This window comes from Peromyscus leucopus, chromosome 22, assembly GCF_004664715.2.
Source record: "Peromyscus leucopus breed LL Stock chromosome 22, UCI_PerLeu_2.1, whole genome shotgun sequence".
NCBI lineage: Eukaryota > Metazoa > Chordata > Mammalia > Rodentia > Cricetidae > Peromyscus > Peromyscus leucopus.
In genome coordinates, this window is record NC_051081.1 from 30,190,042 (window position 1) to 30,217,834 (window position 27,793).

A 27,793-nucleotide genomic window follows, 5' to 3' on the forward strand; every position below is an offset into this window, starting at 1 on the left:
TCCTTCTACCCCACTGGCATGGTGATCTCAAAAGACAGACACACAGACAGACAGATACAGAGAGACACAGAGAGAGCAGATTCCAAGGAGGTCAGCAGACAAGATACTTGCCTTTTCCAGGCTCCAGGAAGGAGGGAAGGAATAGGTGAGGTCTCTTAACACCACCAGCAGACCCATACTCAGCCTACCCACTTCACTGGCCAAGCCCTAGTCAAGGGGAGAGGTACAGGAAAGGTCACTCGGCCCACAAGACATGGCAAGAGAGAAGAAAAGGGAAAGAGTTATACATTTAAAAAAAAATCATCTACTATCATTATTCGTTCTGGGATAAATAAAATGTAAGGGGGAAAGTGAAATAGGTCAGAGACTCATTCTTCACAAAAATACGCTCGCCACCTTCCCTCTCTACCAAAACAAACCAATGCCCACTTAAACACTTCTTTTTCATTAAATATGTAGTGACTAAGGGGGCGGGGAAATCAACCTTCAGGCCAGTGACTTCTCAAACTGAATCACAAGGAATAATATTTTTAATTGATGAAGAAAGGGGAAAAAATGAAAATATTTTGTTTGGGAGGAGGTTAATCTCTAAAGTAAAGTGGGCCCCCGCGCGCAGGCTACTCCTTGGAATGCAAGCTCCAAGTGTGGGAGGAAGCGCTCTGGTTTCTGCTGGCTCCCCATCCAGCTGCTGCAATCCTTGGATGCACCTGTAGCCATTAGCTTGGTCATTAAATAGCAGCCCAGCTGTTGGGTGAGTGTGTTTCTACCCTCATTAGGGGGAGAGCACTCAATCCCACACAAGACGCCTGGAGGCTAGTGCAGAACGCCCATCAGACTCTCGGACCTGCTCCATAGATCCTGTTCTCCCACCAAAGCTTTCCAAATCCATTTACAGGCTATGAACTTTTTCTTTTCTTTTTTTTTTTTTGTAATATAATTATGATGTTTTTCACAAAAGCAACCCGGCTTAGAATGTTTTCGTTGAAGCCAAAAATAAGAACCAGGGCTGGGGGGAGGTGGTTCCGTGGGTAAAAGGGGTTGCCATGCAAACATGAGGACCCCAATTTGAATCCCTGGAGTCCACACACAAGCTAGATGTCTAACTCGGGCATCTGTAAGCCCAGAGCTTCCGGAGAAGCTTGCAGCAGGAAAACAAAGTGGCAAGCAGGGACTGACATCCTCAAATGGACAGGCAGTGGCATGTGAACGCCTGCATCCACACGCATACCGCGCATGCGCGCACACGTGCAAGTACACAGACACACACAAGGAGAACCTTGAAAAAGAAAACTTGCAAAATGCACTTAGGCTACAAGAAATTTTTAATAGCATAATACTGCTTGTATGTAGGATAACCTAAGAAGCTAAAGATCATTTCAAAATTACAGACACGTTTACTTGATACACACCCATGTCACAGACAGACAGACAGACAGACACACACACACACACACACACACAAATACACACTGTAGTATAGAATTTGTCTATCACAGGAATTAACTGAATATAACCAGGTAGCAATAATCTATTAGGAAAGAAAACAAATAGGACAGGACTAAAATCACAAAAAAAAAAAAAAAAAAAAAAATCATAATCCTAATGCAATTTTATTTCAAAGATGTGATATAACTGGGTATGGTGGCATGGGCCTCTGATCTCAGCATATCATAGGAGGCAGACATAGGAGGATCCTGAGTTTGAGGGTAGCCTGGGCTACACAAAAAATAATGTGTTTAAAAAGCCAAGGGCTAAAGTTGCCACTCTATGGTAGAGTACTTGCCTAGATTGTGAAAGGCATTGAATTCAATCCCGAGCGCTGATATCCTCTGAAAAAGAACTTGATGTAAAAACTCTGCAAGATGCTGGGGAGACGGTTCACTCAGTAAAGCCAAGCAAACATGAAGACCTGTGTCCTATGCTCCGGGACTCACATAAAAGCTGGGCACAGAGGCACGCACCTCTAAGTCCAGCACTGAGGAAGGCAGAGATACCCAGTGTCCTGGAGCTCTCCGGCCAGCCAGCCTAGCTGAAATGGTGAACTCCAGGTTCAGTGAAAGAAGAACCATTGAAGACAACACCTAGCATCAATCGCTGACCGCCAAGCGCATACGCATGCACACCGACAAGACCATGCAAAACATTAAGTGAGCAGAGCTGATCCTTATCTCAAAGTGGGGACATCTTCACAACCAGGCAGTCGTTTTCAACCTTAGGGGGTCCTTCTGCAAGGAAAAGCCCCTGAGAAGACGAACATGCCACTTGATTCCCTTGGGAAGTGTCTCTTGAGCCACATCACGAGAGTCTTATTTGTTCTGAACCAAAACCAACTTCAGCTCTAACCTTGGTTGCTGCTTCTTTTCCCCTTCAGAATGTAAATTAACTAGAGTCTTTGGATTCTGGCAAAGAAATCCAAAGCCGGAAGAGTCACCATCTCTTCCTTTTTTGTTTGTTTGTTTGTTTTAATACAGGTTTTCTCTTCTCCAAATGATGCTGTTCTGTTTCCCCATGGCAAACTATAAATTCATTTGTTATTCCCCTCCACCCATGAGAAATTTTAAAAAATTACAGTTTGACTCTGGAATATTCTGGAGCAATACTAAATGTTGATTTTTTTTTTCAGTACCTTGAAATTAGCTTCGACAACCAGAAATATCTTTGAATGCGAGTATTATTATGAAAGTTTGGCCTTTGGAACGAAAAATTGTCTCTGGCACTGAAGACTGACCGTGGAGGAATTTAAACTACATAATCCTTCTCTCTGGAAGGCTTTGCTCCGTCACTGTTTATATGTTGCTGGATAAGCTTCTTGGAAGTGTTGACAATCAATCCATGTCTACCGGTTCCCCAGCTATCTCTAACGACGTGTAGCTGATCAAGAGACAGAGAACATTCCCGCTCACATACCTTCCTGGACAGAGATGGGATCAAACAACTCCTGTTTAAGTCTTACACACCCTCTACCTCACCACCAAGTGCAAGAGGGTTCAAACAACTAGAGAGCAACGCCCCAACCTTCTGTGAAACCTGGTTTCCTGAGATTAGCTTGACCGGACCCTGTTCACTCACGAGAGTGTCGGTCTGTACACATAATAATATTTTACTGTCTGTGCTGCCAAAGCAAAGCTTTTGCCAGACATCATCAAGGGGAAGGTAAGTTTTTTTAGCCCTGACACCCACATTGCATTACAGTTTGGAATTACAAAACTGTGCGCAGGTGACCAAGTGGCTTTAGGAACCTGATTTTGCAAGGGAAAAAGCATGAAGCTTTACCATTACTCCTTCTGTAAAGTAGTCTGTTCTCATACATTAGTTCTCTGGATGCTTCTTCATTCATGGCTGTGGGGGGTGGTGTTTTTTGTTTTTTTGTTTTGTTTTGTTTTGTTTTTATCAGCTTCTCAGACTGCTGGCAGGTCCAAATTCCACTGCTATTTAATGCCCAGTGAATCAATGAGGAGCCAACACACAAAGGTGTATCTGTCTGCACATCCATTGATGGTAGTCTCCATTTAGGGAAGGCTTCAGCTACATCCCTGGACATCTCTCCATTCAGATTCACACTTGGTTCATCTGGAAAGATATCCTAAGAGGCCCTCAGCACATCTGTCTGTAGCTGTCCATCTCCGTGCAGTGTGGTTTCCAGGATGCTAGGTCTCTTCTTCTGCTGCTGCTTTTCTTTCCCTGTCTCTTCCAAATAAAGGGCATGATGTTTCCCAGGGGCAAACTCCTCCTCACTAGCATTTCCAACATGCTAAGGGGCTCTTTGTTACAATCCATCCTTTATACAAGAACTGGATATTCTTCTGTACGAGAAGTTCTATACAAGTTCTATACAAGAACAACAATTCTTTTCATCCAAATCAATTATTCCTTTACCTAGTTACCACTCCTGAGTTTCTTCCCTCTTTTGGAAAAGGCTAGTCAGTACAAGATGAGCTTGATGCTTCCATGCTCTGAGGCACCTTCTTTCCCATCACAGATGCACTCTGCTACACTGTGGACACCTGCTTCATGAGCATTCTGTAACCAGAAGCATCCGGTCCTATACTCAATGCCCTTGCCCACCTCCTTGGCTGGCATCCTTAGGCTTGTCTGGGATAAAAGCTGTCTCTCTCCCAGTGTTCAGAATTGGGCTGTCTCCTCTAATGGTATGTAAAACCATTCCTCTGTCTCATCTATATCTATATCTATATATCTATATACATATACATATACATATATACCTATCTATCTCAATCTGAGTGTGTGTGAGTGTGTGTGTGTGTGTGTGTGGTGAGTGTGTGTGTGTGTGTGTGTGTGTGTGCGTGTGTGTGTGTTCTCTCTCTCTCTCTCCCTCTCTCAGCTGGATAGCCAGGAATACCCAGACATCACTAATTGCCTCTTCACTGTACCAATCAATCTACAACCATGGGAAAACCTCACTCCAGATCCATCGACTTCTCTCTTGCAGAGGACAAGCCATTGCTATTTGTCACCACACCCTGACATGCTTTCATGTTCTATCATGTTTTCTGACATGTCTGAACCCAACTCTAAAGGCTGGTATAGCCAGACACACATTCAATTGTCATGCTTCTAAAAGTATAAAGATGTCTCATGTGCCCACATAGTCCATCCTCCTCAAGGGTTGGACTATGCAGTGTGGTCAGACCACAGTGGAAATGCAAGAGCTTGGACAACAAAACCATGCTGTGAGAACATGCTGCACTTCTCTCCAGCCAGGCTCAGGAGACCTGGGGAGCTGGTTTACCCATTAGGGAAGGAGAGAGGATTCCAGTCAGCCAACCTCTAGCTGTTGGGTGGGAGCTGAGCTGTCTGTTGCAAAGACTGACTGGGAAAGGTCAAGACAGACCACAGACTCCAGGGAAAGACAACTCCTGAGGTACCAGTTTTCTTCTGCCAAAAGTTGCCTAATGGACTATGTTCATGTTGTGTCAGCCTGGGGCTGCCTGTTTAAACAGCATTAGATTCAACATTTTTTTTCAAGCTTAACAATACTGTGCATTTGTGGTACCCGTATTTCTCTCTTTTTCCTTCCCACTCCCCATCTCAGTACATCAGAATATAAATCCTCAGTCCTCTTAAGAGTCTGAGTTATCTGTGTTTATAGACCTTTGGGAAGTTGATCTATAAAACATGACATATGCCTCTTCTGGAATTTAAGACGTCTGCTTCCTTGAATATATCAAAATAAACTTTTAGAGGATGATACTGAAACATAAGCAGCCCACTTAAAAGTTGAGCCCTTACCGTGGGAAAACAGCTGGAAATTGCAAGGAGAGTTCCAATGCCAAGGCTAGGGAGATGGCTCAGTCGGTACGGTCGGTGCTCGCCACACAGGCATGAAGACCTGAGTTCGGGTCCTCTGAGCCCGTGTAAAAGCCAAGATGGCAGCACAGGTCTGTAGCCACAGCATTGCATCAAGGGATGGTGGACAAAGACAGGAAGAACCCTGAGTCCCAATAGCCAGCCAAGCTATCCAGTTCGCTAGCCCCAGTTTTAAAAAGTAAGGTAGAGGGAAATAAATAAAGGAAAACATCTGACATCAACCTTTGGCCTCCACATGTGTGTGCTTGCTCATGTATGTGCACTAAGATGTGCACAAATGCACGCTTACACACACACACACACACACACACACACACACACACACACACACACACAAAAACACAGAGAGAGATGCAACTTCAAATTCAAATTTCTGCTCCTTCCCTATTAAGAGACCTACTATAAAAAGCAACTGAAGGGAGTAATTGCCTCCTCTTCCTTAGTTCCAGCATCACCTTCTCAGACTGGTAACCAGGGGTCCAAGGACCATTTCAGCAGGGCTTGTGTTCCTGCTATCCTAAGCAAGTACCTCAGCCATCAACCCTAGTAAGTCTTGTAGTACCCTATATCACTTGCAGTAAAACCATCCTAGTGTGCACTGTAATAGAAACGTTAGTTTCAGGTACCAAGCTTCCCACAGTATACTGACTACAGCAACAGTATATGTGATGTGAACACTCACCACCCTCAAGGTCTTTTTCTAGTCTGCTTTATCAAACAACTGAGTCACACGCTCCTGGGTACATGCTATTCTAATCATCTCACTGGGTCCCCCTTGATAACATCACCCTTTGAGTGTTCTACCATTTCGAGGTTCCCCTCTCTGAGTTAAAAATACTACTCAACCAAGGATAGGGGGCATTGGTTTCCATACTGTATTCTTCTGAGCACATCAACAAGGAAGGTGCTGGAAAAAGACCCTCCCTCATTCTCGCCTTCCTGAAGACTGGAGAGCCATGGAGTTCTCTCTGTGCCTTGGAACTGCTGAGGTTTTAGAACCACCTCCTTGGCAGTTGTCCTTGTAAATAATTTTTACTTTTTAAAGGAGACACAATTCAGACACCATTGAGTGTGCCCTTTTTAAATGTAGAACTCTGTGCTTCTTTCTTAGTATTTTCAGGAGACTTTGCAATCATAACTCCAGATCACTTTCCATAACCCAGAAAGAACCCCCTGACCTATACGTAGGCACTCCCCCTAGCCCTGGCAATCACTAATCTGCTTTCTGTCTGTATGGGTTTGCCTATAATGGAGGCCTCATAAACATGGAATCATACAGTATGTGGTCTGGATTCCTTCACTCCAAGTCAGTTTAGAGTTCTCGCAAGTATCTGTACTCCATTCCTTTTTAATGGCTCAATTAATTCTATGGAATTACCTCCCTTTGTTTAGTCATTCATCATTGGATGAACAGTCAGTTCATTGTCTCTCATTAGACACTGGACTGTGATGACCAATTACATACAAATCTCTGTGTGACTGTGTTTTTTTTTTTTTAATTCTACTCAGAGTTAAAATTGCTAGATATATATTCACTCTGTTTGTAACATTTCTGAGAAATCCAGGGGGTATCCACATACAGTCCAGCCCTGTGCCCATGCCATTGTTTTCACCAATCCTAGAAGGGTTTCTGTAAAGATCTAGGGGCTGACATTCACTGTTTTCCAAGACCTGCAACCTGACATGCTTATATTTTTGGTTGTGAGCCTAGCCTTTCACGGCTGAGCCATCTCTCCAGCCCGCAACCTGACATTCTTAACATTGAAAGAAAATAAACTTACTCTATAGTACAGCAGTTCTCAACCTGTGGGTTGCGACCCCCGTGGGGTCAAATGACCCTTTCACAGGGGTCAAATATCAGATATCCTGCATACGTGATATTTTTCCTCTTTTTTACTATTAAGAAATTTTCTATTCATTTTATATACCAACCACAGATCCCCCCTCCTCTCTCTTCCCGGCCCCTCAGCCTTCTCCCCAACCTCCCCCCCCAATATGTGATATTTATATTATGATTCACACCAGTAGCAAAATTACAGTTATGAAGTAAGGGCAAAAAAAAATTTATGGTTGGGGGTCACCACAACATGAGGAACTGTATTAAAGGGTCGCACGCATCATTAGGAAGGTTGAGAAACACTGTTTTTCTACTGCCTCCAACCTTGATAGAGATGCATCTGAGAATTGACATGGTAATGGAGAGTGGGTTGGTAGGAGCATTGATAATGCATGGCAGTTACAAGCGGAGTTTCTTGGGAAGCTTTTGGTGTAACTGTCCTGTTCCCAGTTATCAGTTGATCAGATCCCAAATCTAACACGTGTTTAGTAGATGAAGAAAATGAGCTTCAGACTGGGTGAGGGGGGAATGCTCAGTGGGTCAAGTGCTTACCTCATAAGCATGAGGACCTGAGTTTGGATTGCCAGCATCTATATCAAAGTTGGGCACAGTGGGGTGCAACTGTAACCCCAGCACTGGGAGGTAGAGAGAGGCACATCCCAGAGGCTGGAGGACCAGCCAGCCTAGCTGAACCTGTGAACTCCAGGTTCGGCGAGACACTGACCCTATTTCAAAATATAAGGTAGAGAACAATAGAGAAAAACACCCAATGTAATGTGTGACCCCTACATGTACATACATATGTGAGTGAACCATCACACATATACACATATACATACAAAGCCACCAACACACACACACACACACACACACACACACACAAGGCGGGGTGGGGGGTGGAGGTGGGCATCGCTAGACCAGTGTTGGCAAACAATAGCCCATTAGCCTCCAACAATTTACCCAGTATTCTACACTCCGTGACATTTTCTTAAAGGTCTCATTTTAAGTAGGTACCAAAATATTTATCTAACAGCCTCAATTTTTTTTTTCCTGGACACTAAACCTAAAATATTTACCGAGCTTAAGCACAAAATGTGTCAGCCCATACTTTAGGCGACAACTCACACAAATTCAATTCTAAGCCAAGGAATATGGTAGAGATCCAACTTATCACTCTAGGTACCTTTTATTGGTTGCCTGCAGAATAACCACTGTAGGGCGTGACATTGCCCAGTGACTGGGAAGGCTGATAAACACAGTGAATCAAAATCTGAGAAGTGATGTCCATACCGCAGGCAAAGGGGGAGAGCTGTGTCACTGAAATGCTGGGAAACCCCAGCAGAACACTGCTTCCTCCCCAGAGATCACCTCACCAGCAACTTACTGGTTGGCCTCCCAGCCGGTCTGTTTCAGCTGAAGAGTGCTATACTTGATAAGTCATACAGTTGGCTGTACCGAGTCCACTACACTAACCATTACCATCTCTACCTCCTTATTCGGACCAGCGTATTTGACCAAGTATCTGTCCTCTGAGCCTCACAGTACTGCTGTCTCTCCCTCAGATGAGCTTACTATGCTACAGAAAACAGCACTCTCCACTCTCCATCATCGCTGTTTGCAAGATACCAATTTTGACCCAGTCAACTGTATAGCGCACTTCCTTTTCCAGCCATATCTGTATACCTTGGGGTGTGTGTGTGTGTGTGTGTGTGTGTGTGTGTGTGTGTGTGTGTGTGTCTGTCTGTCTGTCTGTGTCTGTCTGTCTGTCTGTCTATCTGTATCTGTCAATCTGCTAACCTACCTATGTGTCTGTGTATGTATCCATCTATTTTAATCAACATGTTAGATTTCCATATAGATTTTTCAAACAAGTGATGCGGCTCCCCACACCTCCCTCCCTTGAGTCCTTCCTCGCCTAGCAATCTTCTTTCTGCTTTTATGATGCACTTATTCTAATGCCTTCCTCACCCACCACAGCCCCTCTTTTCAATGGAGAAGGCAACACGAGCTTTTACCAACCTGAAGGTTTCCATCAATCCTAGTGGCATCCCCCAAAGACATGGCGGTACTCTTGGAAAGGCACACGCCAATCCTGCGAGTTCATCCCAAGGCACAGCATGTCCTGGTGACCTCATCTCTCCTGTCCTTCTGAAGCCAGAATCGCCTGCTTCTCTCTCACCCTCCAGCCTGCAGCACGCCCTGGAGTCAATCTGTTTGGATTTGAACTCTTCTATGAAGAGGAGGGTGAGGGTACTGAAGGCTCCGACTTTTCCTGGATGTCCCTTGCTGCCTTCCTATCCTTTCAGTCCCACACTAGAGTCTCACTCTCCTCCGACCTGACATGGAGTGGGGGTGTGAGGAGACACTTTCAGGTCCAGAGTGGGGGTGTGAGGAGACAGACACTTTCAGGTCCAGAGTGGGGATGTGAGGAGACACTTTCAGGTCCAGAGTGAGGGTGTGAGGAAACAGGACACTTTCAGGTCCCTCCTCCTCCTGTTCCTTTCCCCACGTCAGTCTCTTTCTGTCCTTTTCACTCAGTGTTCCTATTTCAGTATCCTTCACGGCCCTGCAAAATGGCTTGTTTTCATAGCTTTCCAGCTCGACCTCCAGTCTCAATATAGTGCTACCAGCAGTAAAAATAGCCACTTTCCCTTCCTGACTTGCAGATGTGACTAATGTTTCAGTCCTTCCTAAGCCTTTTTCTTTTTTTTTTTTTTTTTTTTTTTTTTTTTTTTTTTTTTTTGATCCAGTCCTGTCTTTTGGAGGGTTTGAGAAGAACGCACCATTATTGAGGGCATGAGTTCTTCTACTTCACTATAGCCTTCACTAGCTCCCTACTACACAGAAAAATGCTTCATTTTCCAGAAGACAGCTCAGCAAGGTCTTAGAGTCTAAATTCTCACAGAGATAGGGATAGGTAGATAGGGTGTGTGTGTGTGTGTGTGTGTGTGTGTGTGTGTGTGTGTGTGTGGAGAGAGAGAGAGAGAGAGAGAGAGAGAGAGAGAGAGAGAGAGAGAGAGAGAAATACATTTGAATAACAAGTCAACAGGAACCAACCAAGAACATCATATCTTGTTTTCTTTCCAGTGACCGTCAAGTCATCTTTTCCTGGCTTTTCCATCTAGCTGAGAATTTCCTTCCTCTATCAATATGATCGGAAGTTTTCAAAAAATGCCCTTCTTATCACTTCCAAACTTTAAGAGAGCTTTCAAAGGGTGTTTATCTATGAGATTCCAAGATATAATAACTACCTCCTTTTGTTCACTTTTAAAATCAGAATTAGAAAGATACTGCATGCTTGGGGGGGGGAATTTCCAAAGAAGGAACACCCCCTGAAGAACTCAAATTGTGTTAAGGGACATGGTGGTTACAGCAGTTCTTTTGTGACTGACAAGAAACTGTCTCGCCTGACAAGGAGATGATTCCAGTGGTTTCTACACCCTTCCCCTAAGGTCCTGACTTACTTTTCTCATCATCCCAATAAGCCACACCAAACTACCGTTCTGGAGCCCAGCCACCAGCCCTGGAAGAGAACTGTCTCGAATGATGAAGTGTAGACAAACAAATCTGCCATTGAATTTTCTATTGTGAAAAAGTAAGTGTTGGGCTGGTGAGATGGCTCAGCATCTAGAGGTCCTGAGTTCAATTCCCAGCAACCACATGGTGGCTCACAACCATCTGTAATGGGATCTGATGCCCTCTTCTGGCGTGCAGGTGTACATGAAGATAGAGTCATCAAGTAAAAATAAATAAATTTTTTTTAAAAGTGGCAATCACCAGAGGGTCATAATAGAAAGTGGGAGATGGGGGCAGCCGTAGAGCATCAAATCCACAGCAGATTCCAACTTCTAAAGCGTCAAACAGTAGCAAAACTCTCCCTGGGCTATTTGCACTATTCCTGCTAATAACACAGAGTCCTTCTCCACCTCACACCTGGCACACTCTCTGGTCAGTTACGGTGAAGGCAATCAGTCAACATGGACTAAAGCAGGAAGCTGCTGGCATGAGAGAGCAAAGTCTAGCCTCGCCTCTGAATGGTCTGAGTCTCGCTCCAGCGCATTCTCCGCAGAGGCTGCCAGCAGACACTCTGTAGTAGTACCTAAACCACAAATCATCACATTCCCTACCCTTCCAGCCAGCGTCTGTGTCCTTGAGCTCCGCACAGGGAGATACCAACCAAGCTGGCCCCAGATACAATAGTCCTTTACAAATCCCGGCAAGTCTTCCCCGCCATCTGCGAGGTAGACTGAAGACGAGGTGGACCTTTCAGCATAAAAATAGCTACCATAGGTGAACCTCGGAGAGTCGTGCAGGACAAATCGGCCGTTCACAGGGGATGGATCTTGGCAGCTTCACTAAAGAAAACATTTTATCAATACAAACATGTCAGACATGCAGCTGTACCTAAAATTAGAGGGAACACGTCTCCTAGAAGAAGAAATCCTGCAGAAACAGAGTCTCAGGCAAGTCACTCCAGATTTATTTCCAAAGTCCCGGAAAAATGTCTTTCCTCTGAATAAGGAAACCATGCTAAAAAATCTGCTGTCTGGTTGTTTTAGGAACCAAAGTAGGTGTTTTAATGACTCTTGAATTTTATCTACTGTGACACATTACAGCCATCTAAACCAAAGAAAATGTTTCCAAACTCTGAGTCTCTAACAGGAAAATGGCTGTCTGAGCAGATACTCACCCTGAAAGGGTGCGGTGCCTTGATCCTGCCCGTATCTTAAAGAGAAAGCCCCCTCTGTGGACTGTTCTCCAGAGACCACCTTCGAGGCTGGGAAATACTTGGGCTTGAGCACGTACTCCTGGGTCTGGCCGTGGTGAATCATCACATTCTGGGAAGACAAGGGTGCCACTCTGGGGAGAAACAAAGAGAGGGTGAGAAAATAAGCCTGGGGTTTTAAAAGCCAACTAAGGGGAGAACAAGAATTAAACACTGGAAGGAGCACCCCTGTCTCGAGAGGCTCATCCAGGCTGCCATTCGTGGCACATAAGGACAGTTACAGGTGGAACCATCCAGTGCGAAAAGGACTCATCTGTTCAGTCAAAATGCGTAGTGAAGAATGGGTGATTGCAGGTGGGTTTTTATCGAAGACTTTAGACTTTGGGCTTCATGCAAAACGTGGGGCATCCATTTCTCAGAAAAGGGCAAGGACGTCGACATGAGTAGGTACACATAAAAATAAATAGGTACACATACAAATAAATAAGAAGTACTCAACAAGCCCAGGAGGACAGTGCAGGAAACCAGCTGTAAGTCATGGGAGCCACCGTGGGACAGTGGGACTTTCCATATTGCCATATTTCCAGTGGGTTAGCTCATCTGGCTCGTGGAGCCTCAGTTTCCCATTCTCTACCACACAAGGCCAAGAGAAAAGATTTCTGTGTACAAAAATCTGAACACACTAAAGCAAAAAAAAAAAAAAAAAAAACGAATAAAATAAGCTGGGCATGGTGGTCATACATTAATACCAGCATTTAGGAAGCAGAGGTGGAGACATCTGGAATTTAAGGGAAACCTGGGGTATATGGTGAGACACTAATTCAATATACATACATACACACATATATACAGGCATAATTCCTTCTGAAATATCTACATATATATATTATTAAAATGCCTCAGGAAAATATTTAATTTTATGCTGCATCTCATAATTATATAACTATAGCTATATAAATTATATAAGATAACTCAGGTTAAGTGTTTTATAACTACCAGATCCGACAAATAACAAGAATAATGATTCATGCACAAAGACCAATAACAAAAAAATAGGGAAAAAAAAGATACTGGCTCATTTTATTTATATTTCTTTAGCATGCAATGTATGTTTCCGTGTGTGTGTGTGTGTGTGTGTGTGTGTGTGTGTGTGTGTGTGTGTGTGAGCACGCCAGAGGTAGACAGCCAGTGTCTTCTTCAATCTATCTCCACCTAACTGAACCTGGACCTCACCAGTTCAGCGAGGCTGACTAGTCGACACCCAGGATCCTCCTGCCTCTGCCTTCCCAGTGCTGAGATTCCTGGCCTGCGCTGCCACATTGGGCTCTTTACATCACTGCTGAGGATCAGACACGGGTCCTTACACTCACAAGGCCTGAACCCTCTCTCCATCACCTACACTCATTTTCGAGCATTATTCAACCACTGCACACCCCCACTAACAGCAAATAGCCTTTGAAGGGGTACACCTGCTCGCCAGTGTGGTCTGACTCCAAAGACAGGTCCCTAGAGGGACTTACCCAAACAGCAGGAGAAATAGCATTCAGCACAAAAGACAAAATCATCATGTCTCCAAAGCTCCACCATTAGGTGTCTTCATCAAAAACAGTCAAAGACTCTCACATACGTTCACTCACATTCGTTCTGGTTGGGGCAAAAGGAAGGAGTCACGGAGCAGAACAAGAGCATTCCTGAGAGATTATGGACCAGAGGTGGCTGAAGTGAGGGTGCTGGCACCTTGTCACTCACCCCTTCCAACCCTGTGGTCTTGAAAGGCCTACACTTGTATCTGGATCTTTCCAGATGTGCATCACACAGGGCACACTCCCTTTGTCACCAGACTAATGACTGTATTAGCCAAAGCCGAAGGAGGATTAGCGCTGTAAACACTTCTATTTTGATGATGTAAGTGTTGTTTTGGACTTGAAGTATGCTCGGGGCTTGGAAACAGCTGGGCAAATCTGGCGGTCACAAGTCTATTCTGCCAGCCTCCTCTCCAACTTGGAAGTGACTCTCTTTCTCTTTAAGCCATTCTGTCACCCTGCACAAAGACGCAGATGAGCTCCTGTATGGAACAGCAGGACCCAGAATTCCAGGAGACCTCGAGAGCCACTGGTCACTCCTGTCCTGGCCATTTCCAGAAAGGTAAGTCTGGGGACAGAGGGAAGGGGGCTGACTTCCAGGGGAATAACTCTTGCCTCGGAACCAGAAAAGCAATGGCGGCCAGAAGTAAGCTGCAGGTACATGTGGACAGGGCTCCTTCTTCTCCATGCAAAAGGTGAGAATCAAAGAGAAGACAAGCCGGGCCAAGTCTAGAACTTGACGACAGCCTTCGACGTTCCTCCATCCAACCACTTCAGAAAAACAAAAATTGAATTTGTTTTTAATTATTCAGATTTCTTCTTTCCCTGTTTCCAAGATGGGGGTGGGGTGGGGGCTTAGCTGGGAAAAGGGAAGAGCAGGCTGGTCACACATCATTGTCACCGTAAATTTCAAGGGAGAAAGTGCAAATTTTTGAAAAGAAAATTACAAAATCAAAACCATAGGGCTTCTGGTTCAAAATAAAAGGGGGCACATCTTGACCTTCTCTTCTTCCTCCTTCCTCACAGCTACAGGTAAAGGGAAAATTACAGATTCTAAAATACAGCCACCCTGGTAGGTTCAAATATTTAATACTCTGAAGCTCCCCGTTGTTCATCCACTGGAGGAGCTCCCTATTTTATCCACACCACAAGATAATTCCTTAATCCTGTACATAAAAACTAGTGTTTGGCATTGCTGGAGCCCTCAGGGGCCTTGGGTCCACCTTCCATTGCAGTCTTTAGCATCTGTCTCACCCAGCTCTCATAGTTTGGATTACCCACCAATAAACATTAAGAGGCATTAAAACAGATTTGTAAGATAGTCAAGGTATAGTGAAAAATACTGACCATTACAGCAAGGTGAGAGAAGAGATGCCTTCCATGGGTCAGGTGTGGAGACCCACAGAGGCTATCTAGTGAGACCTTACTCAGGGTCCGAGAATCAGAGCTTGTTTTATCCAGCATGGCTGCATAAAGGGATGATTTGGCCATGGGTGTGTCTACCAGATGTTTGGAAGGATCTACACTTGGCTGTACAGTTGTTCTTTGATCTTGCAAGGAGGAGGTCTTTTGCTTCTCTCCTTGGCATACTATAAAAGGTCCTTCTGAATAAAGTTCTAGGTGCCTGGGTATTGATCCAGGGCCCTCCTGAAGCTATCCTGTGTCTCTGTCTTTCCCCTCGTTGTCTAGGTCTATCTTTCTACCTAATATTTCCTCATTCATCGCTCCTCCACCCAAGAACCCTTCGAGAGGTGGGAACAGGTCTGAGCTGGACTCCCACAGGCTCCCACAGGGTTATACAAATCCACCAGAGTCTATTAAAGTGTATCAAGGATTTATAAAGATATAAAATGGGGAGAAGCCGGGCGGCGGTGGTGCACGCCTTTAATCCTAGCACTCGGGAGGCAGAGGCAGGCGGATCTCTGTGAGTTCGAGGCCAGCCTGGGCTACAGAGTGAGTTCCAGGAAAGCTACACAGAGAAACCCTGTCTCAAAAAAAACATAATAATAATAATAATAATAATAATAAATGGGGAGAAATACACTCACAGATACAGAACAAACTAAACAGCTATTCTTGTCCTCCATTCTGCCCAGGGGGTCAATGGTACCAGTCCTATGGTCGAGAGAGAGAGAGAGAGAGAGAGAGAGAGAGAGAGAGAGAGAGAGAGAGAACACATCCCCTCCTCAGTTTTAAGCAGTCACACACCCAGAAGAAAAAAAAAAAACCACACCTCTATTGGGTCAGATACTCCAAGGTCATTGGCCGAGCAAATTCCCACAACATCAGGGTGTTTCCTTCTTTTCCTCAGCCTACAGTAAGCAGTATGTTTTGCCTGGAAATGTAGTATATGTCTCCACCTACGTCTGTATTTGTACACAGGCAAAATAAATTTCCCAAACAATAGCTATCATCACTGTGAAGGATATCCTGACATTAGTATTCCTCTGGTCTGTTTTTTAAGCAGTCTTGGGCTATTTCACTCCTGACAGTTCGTGGACTATAACCTGAGGCATGGGGACATTGGTCAGAGATGCCTGTAGGACTTCAAGCGCAGATGAAACAATCCCCCAGCACCTCGAGGGTTCTGGATACTGAGTCCAAGTGAAAGATGATGAAGACAAATGGGATTGGTGTCATCCTAGAAAGTCTACATATGGAGACAATTATTCTCTCCAACTCAGCAAGCCAACCACCTAGAAGTCAAAAGGTATTCCCACTCCACCTTCCAAGTTAAAATAAAGAATATTGTTCTCTAAAGGAAGGAAACTACCTGAGGTAAATCCTAACATTTATTCTTCTTCTCAATAAAGCCCTCTCCTGCAGACATGAAGACGGGTACCTCATATGACATGAATGATCAGAGCATGATGCATGGGAGAAGGTAAACAACGGGAATCATTAGACTAGAAAATATGACTGATATGGGGGCGGTCAGGGATACTGAAGGACATGGTAGAGTAAAAAGTGGAGAGAACCCATTCAAATGTGATGTGGGGGGGGAGCACTGTCCTCCAAGAGGGCTGGAGAGAAGGAAGAAAGCAAACACCTCCCAAGGCTCAGGGCAGAGTATTGTCTAGGGATTACTGGCTCATCTTCTTGATGGTTCACTTTTTAATCTTTTCTTTCTTTCTTTCTTTCTTTCTTTCTTTCTTTCTTTCTTTCTTTCTTTCTTTCTTTCTCTCTCTCTCTCTCTCTCTCTCTCTCTCTCTCTCTCTCTCTCTCTCTCTTTCCCTAGACAAGTATTACAAATGAGCAATTGCAAAAGAGTACCAAATGATTAGAAGCTCCCATGTTGCACCACCAACTCTGGTGATATAAAGATCCAGATTGGCTAGAGGAAGCTGAAAAACCCTGAAAGAGGAAGAATGGAAGCAGAGTCCCTCATCTTTCCCAATCGAGGGTCATAAAGTAACACTGATGACCATGACTTTGACCGATGAGGCTGCTAGAAGAAGAAATCAAGGGTGAGTGTACTGTTTGAGGCCACAGAGACAGGAAGCCAACACATACAAAATAGTAACTTTGGGAGGGGTAAGCACACTCTTCACTCACTAAGACATTCTTAGTTAGACAACGGTCACTGTCCCTTCGAAGGGTCCACGTGAAGATAACTGCCAGCAAGAGTTAAGGATGGGAGTGAAAGAGGTCCTTGAAAACTTGAAGCTGTAAAGAGAAGTTCCCTCGAAGAGTATTGATAGTTCAAGGCCAAAGAGAAAAGCAGGAGCCAAGAGGTATACTGGGCAAAAGCGGCTAGAGAAGGAGCCAGTTTATGGAAAAGATGGCTACCTTCATTTCCAGACAGAAACACAAGGTAGATCTCTAGAAAGCAGTTGGGGAAGGCCTCCGAGCTGAGAAACAGTGATGTTCTAAAGAGTCAGCACCTTCACAAAGCAAAACTGTTAAAAAAAGAGAGAAAAAAAGAGAAGAAAGAAGAAAGAGAAAAAAAAAAAAAGAAAAAAAAAAAAAAAAGAAAAAAAAAAAAAAAAGATTAAAAAGTGAACCATCAAGAAGATGAGCCAGTAAAGACGCTCGAGCCCCACACACAACAACACCATGACGATTGATTCAGATCACTGAAAGAAGCAACACAAGTTCCCCAACCTCCAGACACATAGTGTGGCATCACGTGCACACATACTAAATAAATTTGAAAAGAATTTTTAATTTTTTTTTTTATTTAAAAGCATGGAATCGCATAGTCTTGGAAGATAGTCACTTTTAATTGTGGAGACATTCTGTGAGAATGAGATTTATATTAAAATTAATCTGTTTGCTTGCTTGTTTGTTTGCTTGTTTGTTTCAGACAAGGTCTCTCTACACAGCCCTGCTTGTCCTGGAACTCACTACATAGGGCAGGCTGTACTAGAACTTACAGAGATCCACCTATCTCTGTTTCCCAAGTGCTGTGATTAAAAGCATGGTTCATATAGATTACATACAGCCAACATCCTTTCTTAAATGTCCGGTCATAAAGTAGAAAATTTGGCAACTTATTTTATAGACACAAAATTTTTCACGATTAGGGTTTGTTTTCTTTTTTTTTTTTTCCTATCGAAAAACTGTTTCCATGCAATATATTTCGATCATATCTTTTCCTTCCTAGATCCTTCCCACCTCTCTACCTATCCAGTGGCATATTCATTCTCTTTTAAAAAAAAAATTAAAACTCAAAATCAGAACAAAAAAGAAAATACCCAAGACAAAACAAAACAGCACAGAAAATGAAAAACCCTGGAGTCGGCTTTATGTTGCCCGACTGCTTCTGGGTCTAAGACTGTTCATGGGAATGTGATTGATACACCCAGGGACACTCCATTGGAGAAAGCTGGCTTCTCCCTTTCCCACCAGCATCAGTTGCAAATAGCTTCTTGGTTAGGGGTAGGACTTTGTGTCCACTTCCCCTTTCAGTGCTGGGATTCTTGTCTGCTTTAGACCCATATATCCAGCACTACAGACGCTTAGCGTGGCAGCACACACCTGTTAAGTCCAGTAGCTGAGAGGTAGAAGCACAAAGAGGAGAAGTTCAAGGTCAACCTCTGCTACAGAATGAGTTTTAGGCCAGCCTTGGCTACTTGAGACCCAATCACAAACAGTTTTGAGGGGGGTAAGCCACAATCAGTTGGCAGACTAGCTTTTCTGCACTCTGGCATACAGTTAAGGGTGGTTGACATCCTCGTGTCCTCTGAAAGAGTACAAGACTTCTATTTAAAAAAAAACAGCTCCTCCCCTAGGGTCCGTGGCCTATCTAGTCTTAGGTTCTTCCACCACCACACACCTGCTGGACTTATGTGTATATTTGAAAACACTTAGCTTCTGCAGTGCAGGGAATCGAACCCAGGGCTTCATCATGTATGCTATACAAGCGCTCTATCAATTGAGCCACATCCCCAGCCTCTTCGTTTTTGTAGTGAACTTAAGAATCATTGTTCATGGAACTCAGAATAAAACAACTCATTAAGGTAGGTAGGTGGGTAGATAGATAGATAGATAGATAGATAGATAGATAGATAGATAGATAGATGATAGATATATGAGAAGATAGATAGAGAAAAAAAAAAAAAAAAAAAAAAAAAAGAAATAGAGATAGATAGATAGATAGATAGATAGATAGATAGATAGATAGATGAGAGATGATGATAGAGAGATAGATGATAGATATATGAGAGATAAATAGAAAGATAGGTAGATGAGAGAGAGAGATAGGACATAGAATAGATAGGGAATCAGAAGAGATTAAAAGCCAAACATTATAGGTCTAGAAATGATGAACAGGAAAAGATTCCAAAAAGGAAGGGGAAAAAATTACTTAGAAATTGCTGCAGAGCAGCATGATACACAGAATTAGGAAAGGCCATTAGGTTTGGTAGCAGATCACTGGCCACACAGACAGTACAGCAGAAGTACCAGAAGGGGGTCAGAAGGAACGAGAGGCATTCCAGTAGGAAAGAAGAGGAGAAGAAGGGAGAAGGAGACATGGGGGGAGGGGCGTGGGTATTGGCTGGCTGCTCAGAGATCTGCATCTATGGAAACCCCTGTGTCTCTGTAAACACGGGGCAAACAATTGCCCAGAACCACTCTGCTCAGAAGAAAGGATTAGTCACACACTGTTTACATCGCTGCCTTCCTAGTGGCAATTTTCAGTGCACGGATTAACTAAGCTTTTCCATATTTCTAACTAAATCCATCCTCTGACCTGTGAGAGGGTGGGAGGATCTGGCAAAAGACGACGCGGCACTTTCCACTTCAGACAAGGACCCTGGACCTCACACAAGGGAACCCCCAGCCAGCCATAAAATGTTTTCCCACAGAAGGTCTGTCTGACACCATCTGACCCTTTCGCCCATGGTGAGCTTCCCGGAGTTTGTAACTAGCCGTGAAAAAAGGCAGAAGAGGGATAGTGATGGAGAAGTCAGCTCGGGGGACTGGTGTCTGGCTATAGAATTCAAGTCATCATGGAGGTCCTGCTGCATTCAAGTTTCTGACGAGAGTGGGTGACGGCTACTCCAGGGGAAGCGAAGACATTAGAGCAAAGAGAAGATGTCAGCAATGGTAAAGGACGTGCTTTCCCGGGAGTACTCACAGGAACATCAGAGGCGACACAAACCACCGGGGAGATGCCACCTGGCTTGACACATAAACACATGGAAAGTGAGACAGGATCTGTGGTCTGCGACCGCATTCAGACAGAATCACCTATTGGACCCAATATATCAAAGGCCAGAGGCTGCTGCTGAGGAGACTACAGGACAGGATGAAGCATGCTGATCGTAACAGAACAGGCAAGAAATGAAGTATTCCAGAAAAGCAAAACAAAAAACAAAAACAAAACACAACAAAACCCAAAAAACAAAATCACTGTGCAAGTAAAATGGATCAAAGAAACACAGAGAAAGCAGAAGGCTGGTGACCACACCAACACATAAATGCAGGAATCATCCAACAAAAATTCTTAAGAGGGACTTCACCTGAGATAAGAGACAAATTGGAAAATAAAAGGAAAAAAAAACAAACAAAAACCCTGCCTCTGCCTCCTGAGTGCTAGAATCAAAGATGTGTACCACCATACCTGTGTTTGGTGATGGTTGTTGTTTAAGCTGTGGAGAGGACACTTTAAGAAGCAGGTGGAGACAGGTGAAGCAGTTCAGTGGGTAAAGACACGTGGCACCAGACCTGACCACCTGAGTTCGATACCCCCAGGACCCATATGGCTGAAGGAAAGAACGAATTCCTGCAAGATGTTCTCTGACCTCCACACATACTCCATGGCACATGCAAACACACCAACACACACACACACACACACACACACACACACACGCACGCACGCACGCACGCACGCACGCACGCACGCACGCACACTCATAATAAGTAAATTTGTAATTTTCGAAAGAATCCAGGGACTATAACCCAGTAACAGATTGTGCGGACATCATGTTGTATCGCTTCCTTTTCTGTAAGTGCTTGAAAAATACAAATGGTCTGAACAAGCCTGTGAAAAAGTCAGACACTGCCAGGCAAAGACAGAAAGCAAGACCAAACCATATCCTACCTGCAAAAGAGCCACCAAAAACACTGAGACAAGCTGGGTGACCAGCAAAGGGTGAGAAAGGGTGTGACGCATCATGGAAATACAAGAGATGGAGTGTCCGCGCTCATCACAGAGGAGATGATTACAGAGCTGAGATTCTTACCAAAGACCAATAGGCTTGAGCCATAAGGTAAAAGGTTAATTCATCAAGACAACACAGCAGCCGAGCCTGTTGGGCACTGAGGGACAGGACATCAAAAGACAAGTCAGAAAAGCCATTTTTTAAAAATGTCTAAAAGCTTCAGTTCTAACAGATATGAGCACGTAAACAATCCGGAAGGGTAAAGACGACTCCAGCAGCAGCATCCACCAGCTTCCCCGCATCAACACTTACACAACACTGTACTAATTTAGAGAGGAATATACTTCGTTTGCCAGCATATACACAGCATATTGACCAAGACAGACAATACTCTAAGACATATCATATGATTTAATAAATTTTAAAAGATTTGAGTCATACAGAATATCTTGTTCTCGCTATCATGGAATCCAGAAATAGATAGTAAAAAGCCCTGTGAAATACCCAAATAGTTGGACACTAAGTATCGTACATAGTATATACAGCTGTGCTGGGTAGTTTTATGTCAACTTGACACAAGTGAGACTCATCGAAGCTGAAAGAAAATTCCTCAATAAGATCTGGCTATAGGGCACCTTCTTAATTGGTGATTGATGGGGGAGGGCCCAGCCCACTGTGGGTGATGCCGTTTGTGGACTGGTGGTCCTGGGTTCTATAAGAAAGCAGACTGGACAAGCTGTGATGAGCAAGCCAGTAAGCAGCACCCCTCCATGGCCTCTGCATCAGCTCCTGCCTCCAGGCTCCTGCTCTGCTTGAGTTCCTGTCCTGACTTCCTTCAACAATGGACTAAGATGTGAAAGTGTAAGCAAATAAACCCTTTCTTCCCCAACTTGCTTTGGTGATGGTGTTTTATCACAGCAATAGTAACCCTAACTAAGACAACAATGAACCACAGAGGGTAAAAGAATCACTATGTGAATTATTCTTAACTGAATTAAAATGGAAATACAGCATGTTAAGACCATGGGATGCTACCAAATCAATTATCAAAATATAAATTCACAGTGCTGACTACCTACTTAGGGAAAGAAGAAAGGTCTCATCTACTAGTGTCTGTCTGTTGCCATGTAACTATAGAAAGTGAAAGCGAAACCCAAATCCAGCAAAAGAAAAAAAAATAACAAGAAAGTAGAAGACAATGAAATAAAAGACCAAAACAATTAAGAAAAACTAATGGAACCAGAGGCAATCTCTAACTGGACTGATAACAAAAACATGAAGGTAAGAGAAGGGGTAGTGTTGGCGACCACTAGGATCAAAGGTCTAGTGAGCCAATTAAAAGACAGACTATGAGTTAAAAATGGAAAACCATAAGCATAAGAAGACTACAATACGGGTTTTTTCCTAACACATTTACATCTATCCATTCATTTGAAAAAACAGTAACTCTGGAAGGTTTTTTAATTAATTTTTTTAAATTTTATGTGCATTGGTATTTTGCCACGGGTATCAGGTTCTCTGGAACTAGAATTACAAACAGTTGTGAATTATATTTAAATTAGTTGATGAAAGGAAAGACTCACTTATTCTCTGCCCCTCTGTGATGGTGGATTTTGTGTGTCAACTCGGAGAGGGTTTGAGGGTAATGGTATCACTGAAATTGGTGTGTTCTGAATAAGAACACCCTCATACATGTGGCAGGGCTCACCCAAAGGGATGAAGGCCCACATGGTTAGGAAAGAACAAACCAACCCACAGCCTCCCTGAACAAGAGAGAATGCAGCAAATTGCCATTGGGCTTTCTCTGTGTCATCTGTAGCTTTGGGTCCCCACTTGCTGATCATGTGACTGAAGTTTCCATTCCCGCTGGGTCACCAGGTCAACCCACACTCCATATATGGACTTACTAGCTTCTGGAGTCACCAGCCAATGCCTGGTTTAAAAAAAAAAAGTCTATTTTAATACGAATGCTTGCCATTACAATGGAATTACTGCCCAGCACTCTCCTTATGCTCAAATTGTCATTAGTTGCGATGTATTCCATTTGCCTAAACAGTGAGCATCCTAGAGGAGCAACACAGGCCGCTACCAAACGTCCACTGTTGGGATTCCCCTCCAGATCACAGGCTGTCTGCGGAGGAGGGCTCACTAGGAGACTCCTGCTTGGGTGTCCATCGCTCAGAAGGTCAAAATCCAAACGTACAGCTTCTGCTTTCATGTACAGTGTATTGCTTTTATGACATCAAAACATAAAAAAAAAAAATCACAAGTGCAACCATTTCATATTGGGAACTGTCTATATACATACACTCTACCAGCTTCCTTGAGGAGCCCTACAAATGAGCCCCTCTGTTTAAAAAAAAAAAAAAAACTAAATATTAACAAACAGCCAAAGAAGAGGAGCTTCCATTTGCAAGAAAAATCAAGCTATAGGAAGATGATCATGAGGTGGAGGATCAGGAGGGAGGGGAAGAAGTGGGTGGAAGAGAGGGAGGGAAGACGAAGGCATGAGCAGGAGAAGAGAAGGTTGGTATAGAAGAAGGTGGGTAGATGGCGGCAATGGCAATATAACCGCCGAAGCATCATTTGCCACCTAAGGAGATCCAGGGAGCCATTATCTGTACCACTCACATCACAGTAACATAGACCAGACACTGTGTGCTCTTAACAGAGGAATTCACGCCACTTAGGAAGTGGTCCAGCCGAAACACAAGTTTGAACCTAACTGGGGCTTTAGTCAGCATCCTATTTACAGGCAATTCCAGGGACAGATTACATGTTAAAATCATAGGAATTTTATGTCAATTAGAAACAGTTTTGAACGAACAAGAGTCACCTTTGAATTTCTCAGCTCCTCCTTAGACCTGCTGGGGTGGCTTGGCCCTCAAATGCTCATATATTTAAATGCTTAGTTACTAGGGAATGGTACTCTCTCATAGGATTAGAAGGATTTGGAGGTGTGGCCTCATTGGACTAGGTATGGCCTGGTTGGAGGAAGTGTTTCACTATGGGTGGACTTTGAGGTTTCAAATGCCCATGACAGACCTCATCTACTGTTCCAGCACCATGTCTACCTGCATGCTACCTTGCTATAATGATACTGGACTGACCCTCTGAAACGATAAGCAAGCCTCCAGTTAAATTAAATGCTTTCTTTTGTAAGAGTCGCCTTGGTCACGCTGTCTCTTCACAGCAATAGAGCGGTGACTAAGACATTGCTTATCCCACCATCTTGAGTTTTGTGGCTGATCTGAAGTGGATACTTCACAGGAGGCAGACTTTTTACTTCTCTGCCCCTGTCCTTCGGTACATCTGGGAGACACAGTATGAGGCTTGTTCATCAGCCTGCGTGGCAGAGAGAACATACCACTGCACCTGCCTGGGAAGCCTTCCCAGCTCCACCTCTGCTCTTCCCCAGCCTCACCCCTGCAGCTATTGCTCCCACAGAAATGTGCAGCCACCACTCCATTGCTCTGCCCAGGAGAGCAGGAAGACCCGTGCACACACTGGTATTTAGGAGGCCGACTCTCGGCCTTCCCTCTCCCTCCCTGTAAACTGGAAGAACAAGAACACACAGGAGAAAAGCACTCTTCAAAACAGTGTTCCTCTTCCTAGCTGCATCTCCCTACATGGAGCCCTAGTACAGACACCCAAAGAGTCAAGTGTGAATACCTGAATTCACCTATAAAACACCCCCTTCCGATCCCTCAGCCAGTGCACAGGTCAAGATGGAGGCAGGTCAAAGGGGTCTAAGTGGGATCTGTGAAACTCAATGGCAATGTCTGCCTCTGCTCCTGGATGTGACAGCCTGGGCTCCACACCACCACCTCTTTCTAAGTCTCCATGTCACATGTTCACTTCTCAAGTGGGGGGCTTTGACAAGACTGCCAGAGCTCCCCAGTACATCAAGAACTTTAAAGCCATTTTCCAGTCACCCTAAGAGAACACATCTTAGGGGAATAGTGTGGCATACATGTAACTCTCTTCTCAGAGTAAGACAAGAACTCCTGAAAACAAACTAAAAAAACTTAAATGATTGTACCAGCCATATTCCTTACAGCTGACTTTCAGTGAAAGTCTAGAATATATGAATACAAATGCCTTTATTTTCCTAAGGTCGGGCTAAATAAAATGAACCAGAGAAGAAAGGGGGGAAATTCTTCCAATATTTTTAAGATGAACGCAATAAAGTCTATTTTCCCCAAATGGCCTTGTTTTTTTCTATTACAATTGCTGTTAAAGTAGGCCACCTAGGTAATAAATATTGAAAGCATTGAACCAAATTCAAACATCTGTTCCAATTCTCTTTCAGGGTTTCATCCAGCTCACAGAAAATACCCACTGCCATACAGGACCTGCAAGACCAGGCCATACTTTTCCTAACATTAGTGTATCTGGGAAGAGTTCATGTGTGTGGCAGGGTCTGGGGAGGGGGGGCACATTGAAATAATGTCTAGAATTAGCTGAGAACAAAACTTTTTTGGGAAGCAGAATGTAATCAAGGAAATCCCCCTGCATCGCATCAGATCTTTGTGCAGTAACCACTATGCTTCCAATTTAAGCCCCAGTGTGGTTTGTGTACACATACACACACACACACACACACACACACACACACACACACACACACACACAGCCTTCCTCAGGCATTCCTTACTCTATTTGGCATTAGAATTCCCTAAGCAAATCATCCAAATTTGCTTGTGAGAAAAATCACACTGAGTTAACAGGAAAGGGAACTTATTATTTATAAGAAAAATTAAAAGGCACCATAAAGGCGACAGCTAAACAACAGACTAGAAGGAAAAGGACACGCAATGAAAAATCGGGGCAATACAGACATCAATTACAAATTAGTGACAAAACTAATTAGTAGCGCAGTGGGGACATAGGAAAACAGAGTAAATGCCCAGGGTATGCTGTCACTGACCAGTAACCCCATGATCATGGTGTGTGAGAAGATGTGAGGCCCCAGCAGTTCTCAGCAAAACAAATTCAGCATGACTGCTTTGGATCCACTAAGCTGAAATTTTCAAATTCACAAAATTTGAAGGAAAAACAAACTACTCCCTGGAGCTGGAAGAAGACTCAGTGATTCAGTCAGTTGACAGGCAAGCTCCGGGAGTGGAGTTCAGATCCCCAGAAACCATGTTAACAGGTCAGAGGGGCTTGGTGACCCACTTTTTAGTCCAACCCCAGATGGGGGAGACGGGGCATCTCCAGAGGAACCTGGCTAGCAAGCTTAGCTATCAACTGGCTCTGGGTTTGAGTGAGAGACCCTACCTCAATGAATAAAGTGAAAGAGTCATTGAGAATGACCATTGCCATCAACTTCAGACCTCTGCATGCATGCACACATACCAGCATACACACCAAAACACAAGTGTGTATACATATGCACATGCACACAATAGGAGCAGAAATATACTTTTAGGGATTCCTGGTAAAAATATGAATTATAAACATACTGGAAAATAGACTAAAAGACTTAAATGATTGTAATAGCCACATTCCTTATAGCTTACTTTCAATGAAAGTCTAAAATGTATGAACACAACTAAAAATGTTTGTCACACCACTGCTTGTAATCACTACACACACACACACATACACAATGCCACAAAATTACTAAATGCCCATTAGCACAAGAGTTATTCAATAAACCAGCACTTACAACATAAACTACTATAAAATGATTAAAAATAATTAATATAATATTAGAGAAGAATTTCTAGGACTTACTTTTTAGGTGAGAAAAATCAAAATGTAGAAACATTTGTATTACATTTCCTAATGTTTTTAATATATAATTGAAGAAGTTAAACATGATTATAATACACACACACACACACACACACACACACACACACTTTACTTTCCTCACTTTCAGTTACATGTTGTCAAATGTGGTCTAAAAAGATTATATTCAAAAAATTCATAAACAACTTAAGAGCTCTAAAGGTGTCTGTTAAAGTGTGTTGAGGTAACTTCTATGATGGTTAACCTTTGCTGACAATCATTCAAACTGTATCCCTTCAAACCATAAGCCAAAATCAACCCTTCCTTCCTTTCTTCCTTCCTTCCTTCAGTTGCTTTGGTCAAGTACTTTTGCCACAACAAAATAGCTAATATAATTATTCTATCTTAATTGCTTTTAACTTCTTACTGTGCTTAATTTATAAAGCAAATTTTATCATAGGAATGTACCTATAGGAAAAACTAATATACATAAGGTTCAATTCTATGCACTACTTAGGCACCAACTAGGGATCTTGTACCATATCCCCTCAAGCAAGTGGAGCCTGTTATAAAGAGAAAGCAAGAAAATGCTGGGAGTGTGGGCCAGTAGCTGAGAGCTTACCTCAACTGGAGAGAGAAAAAAAAATTAACATATTATTAAGATCAAATGTTTGTGACTTCAAATGGAATCAGGTGAGCTAGAAATAAACCAAACTGGGACCAGCAAGATGGCTCAGCAGGTGTAGCCATTGATTGCCAAGCCTAACAGGAGTTTGAGCCCCCAGGACCCTCAAAGTGGAAGGAGAAAACCAATTTCTACAAGTTGTCCTCTGACCTCTTCTACACATGTACCATGGAATACATGCATGTACAAGGACACACACACACGGGTGCACATAATAAAAAAATTTTTAAATTTAAAAAAATGGCAGGCATGGTGGTGCACAGCAGAGGCAGAGGCAAGAGG

The 27,793-nt window shown here is 43.5% G+C and overlaps 1 protein-coding gene across 1 annotated transcript in view; it reads right to left on the bottom strand.

The window, feature by feature from the left end:
* Ltbp1 (latent transforming growth factor beta binding protein 1) overlaps nt 1–27,793 on the bottom strand; it is a 403,424-nt gene that overhangs the window by 240,769 nt on the left and 134,862 nt on the right. Inside the window, 1 exon segment of the mRNA XM_028873448.2 lies at nt 11,856–12,025. Coding sequence (XP_028729281.1) covers nt 11,856–12,025 — 170 coding nt within the window.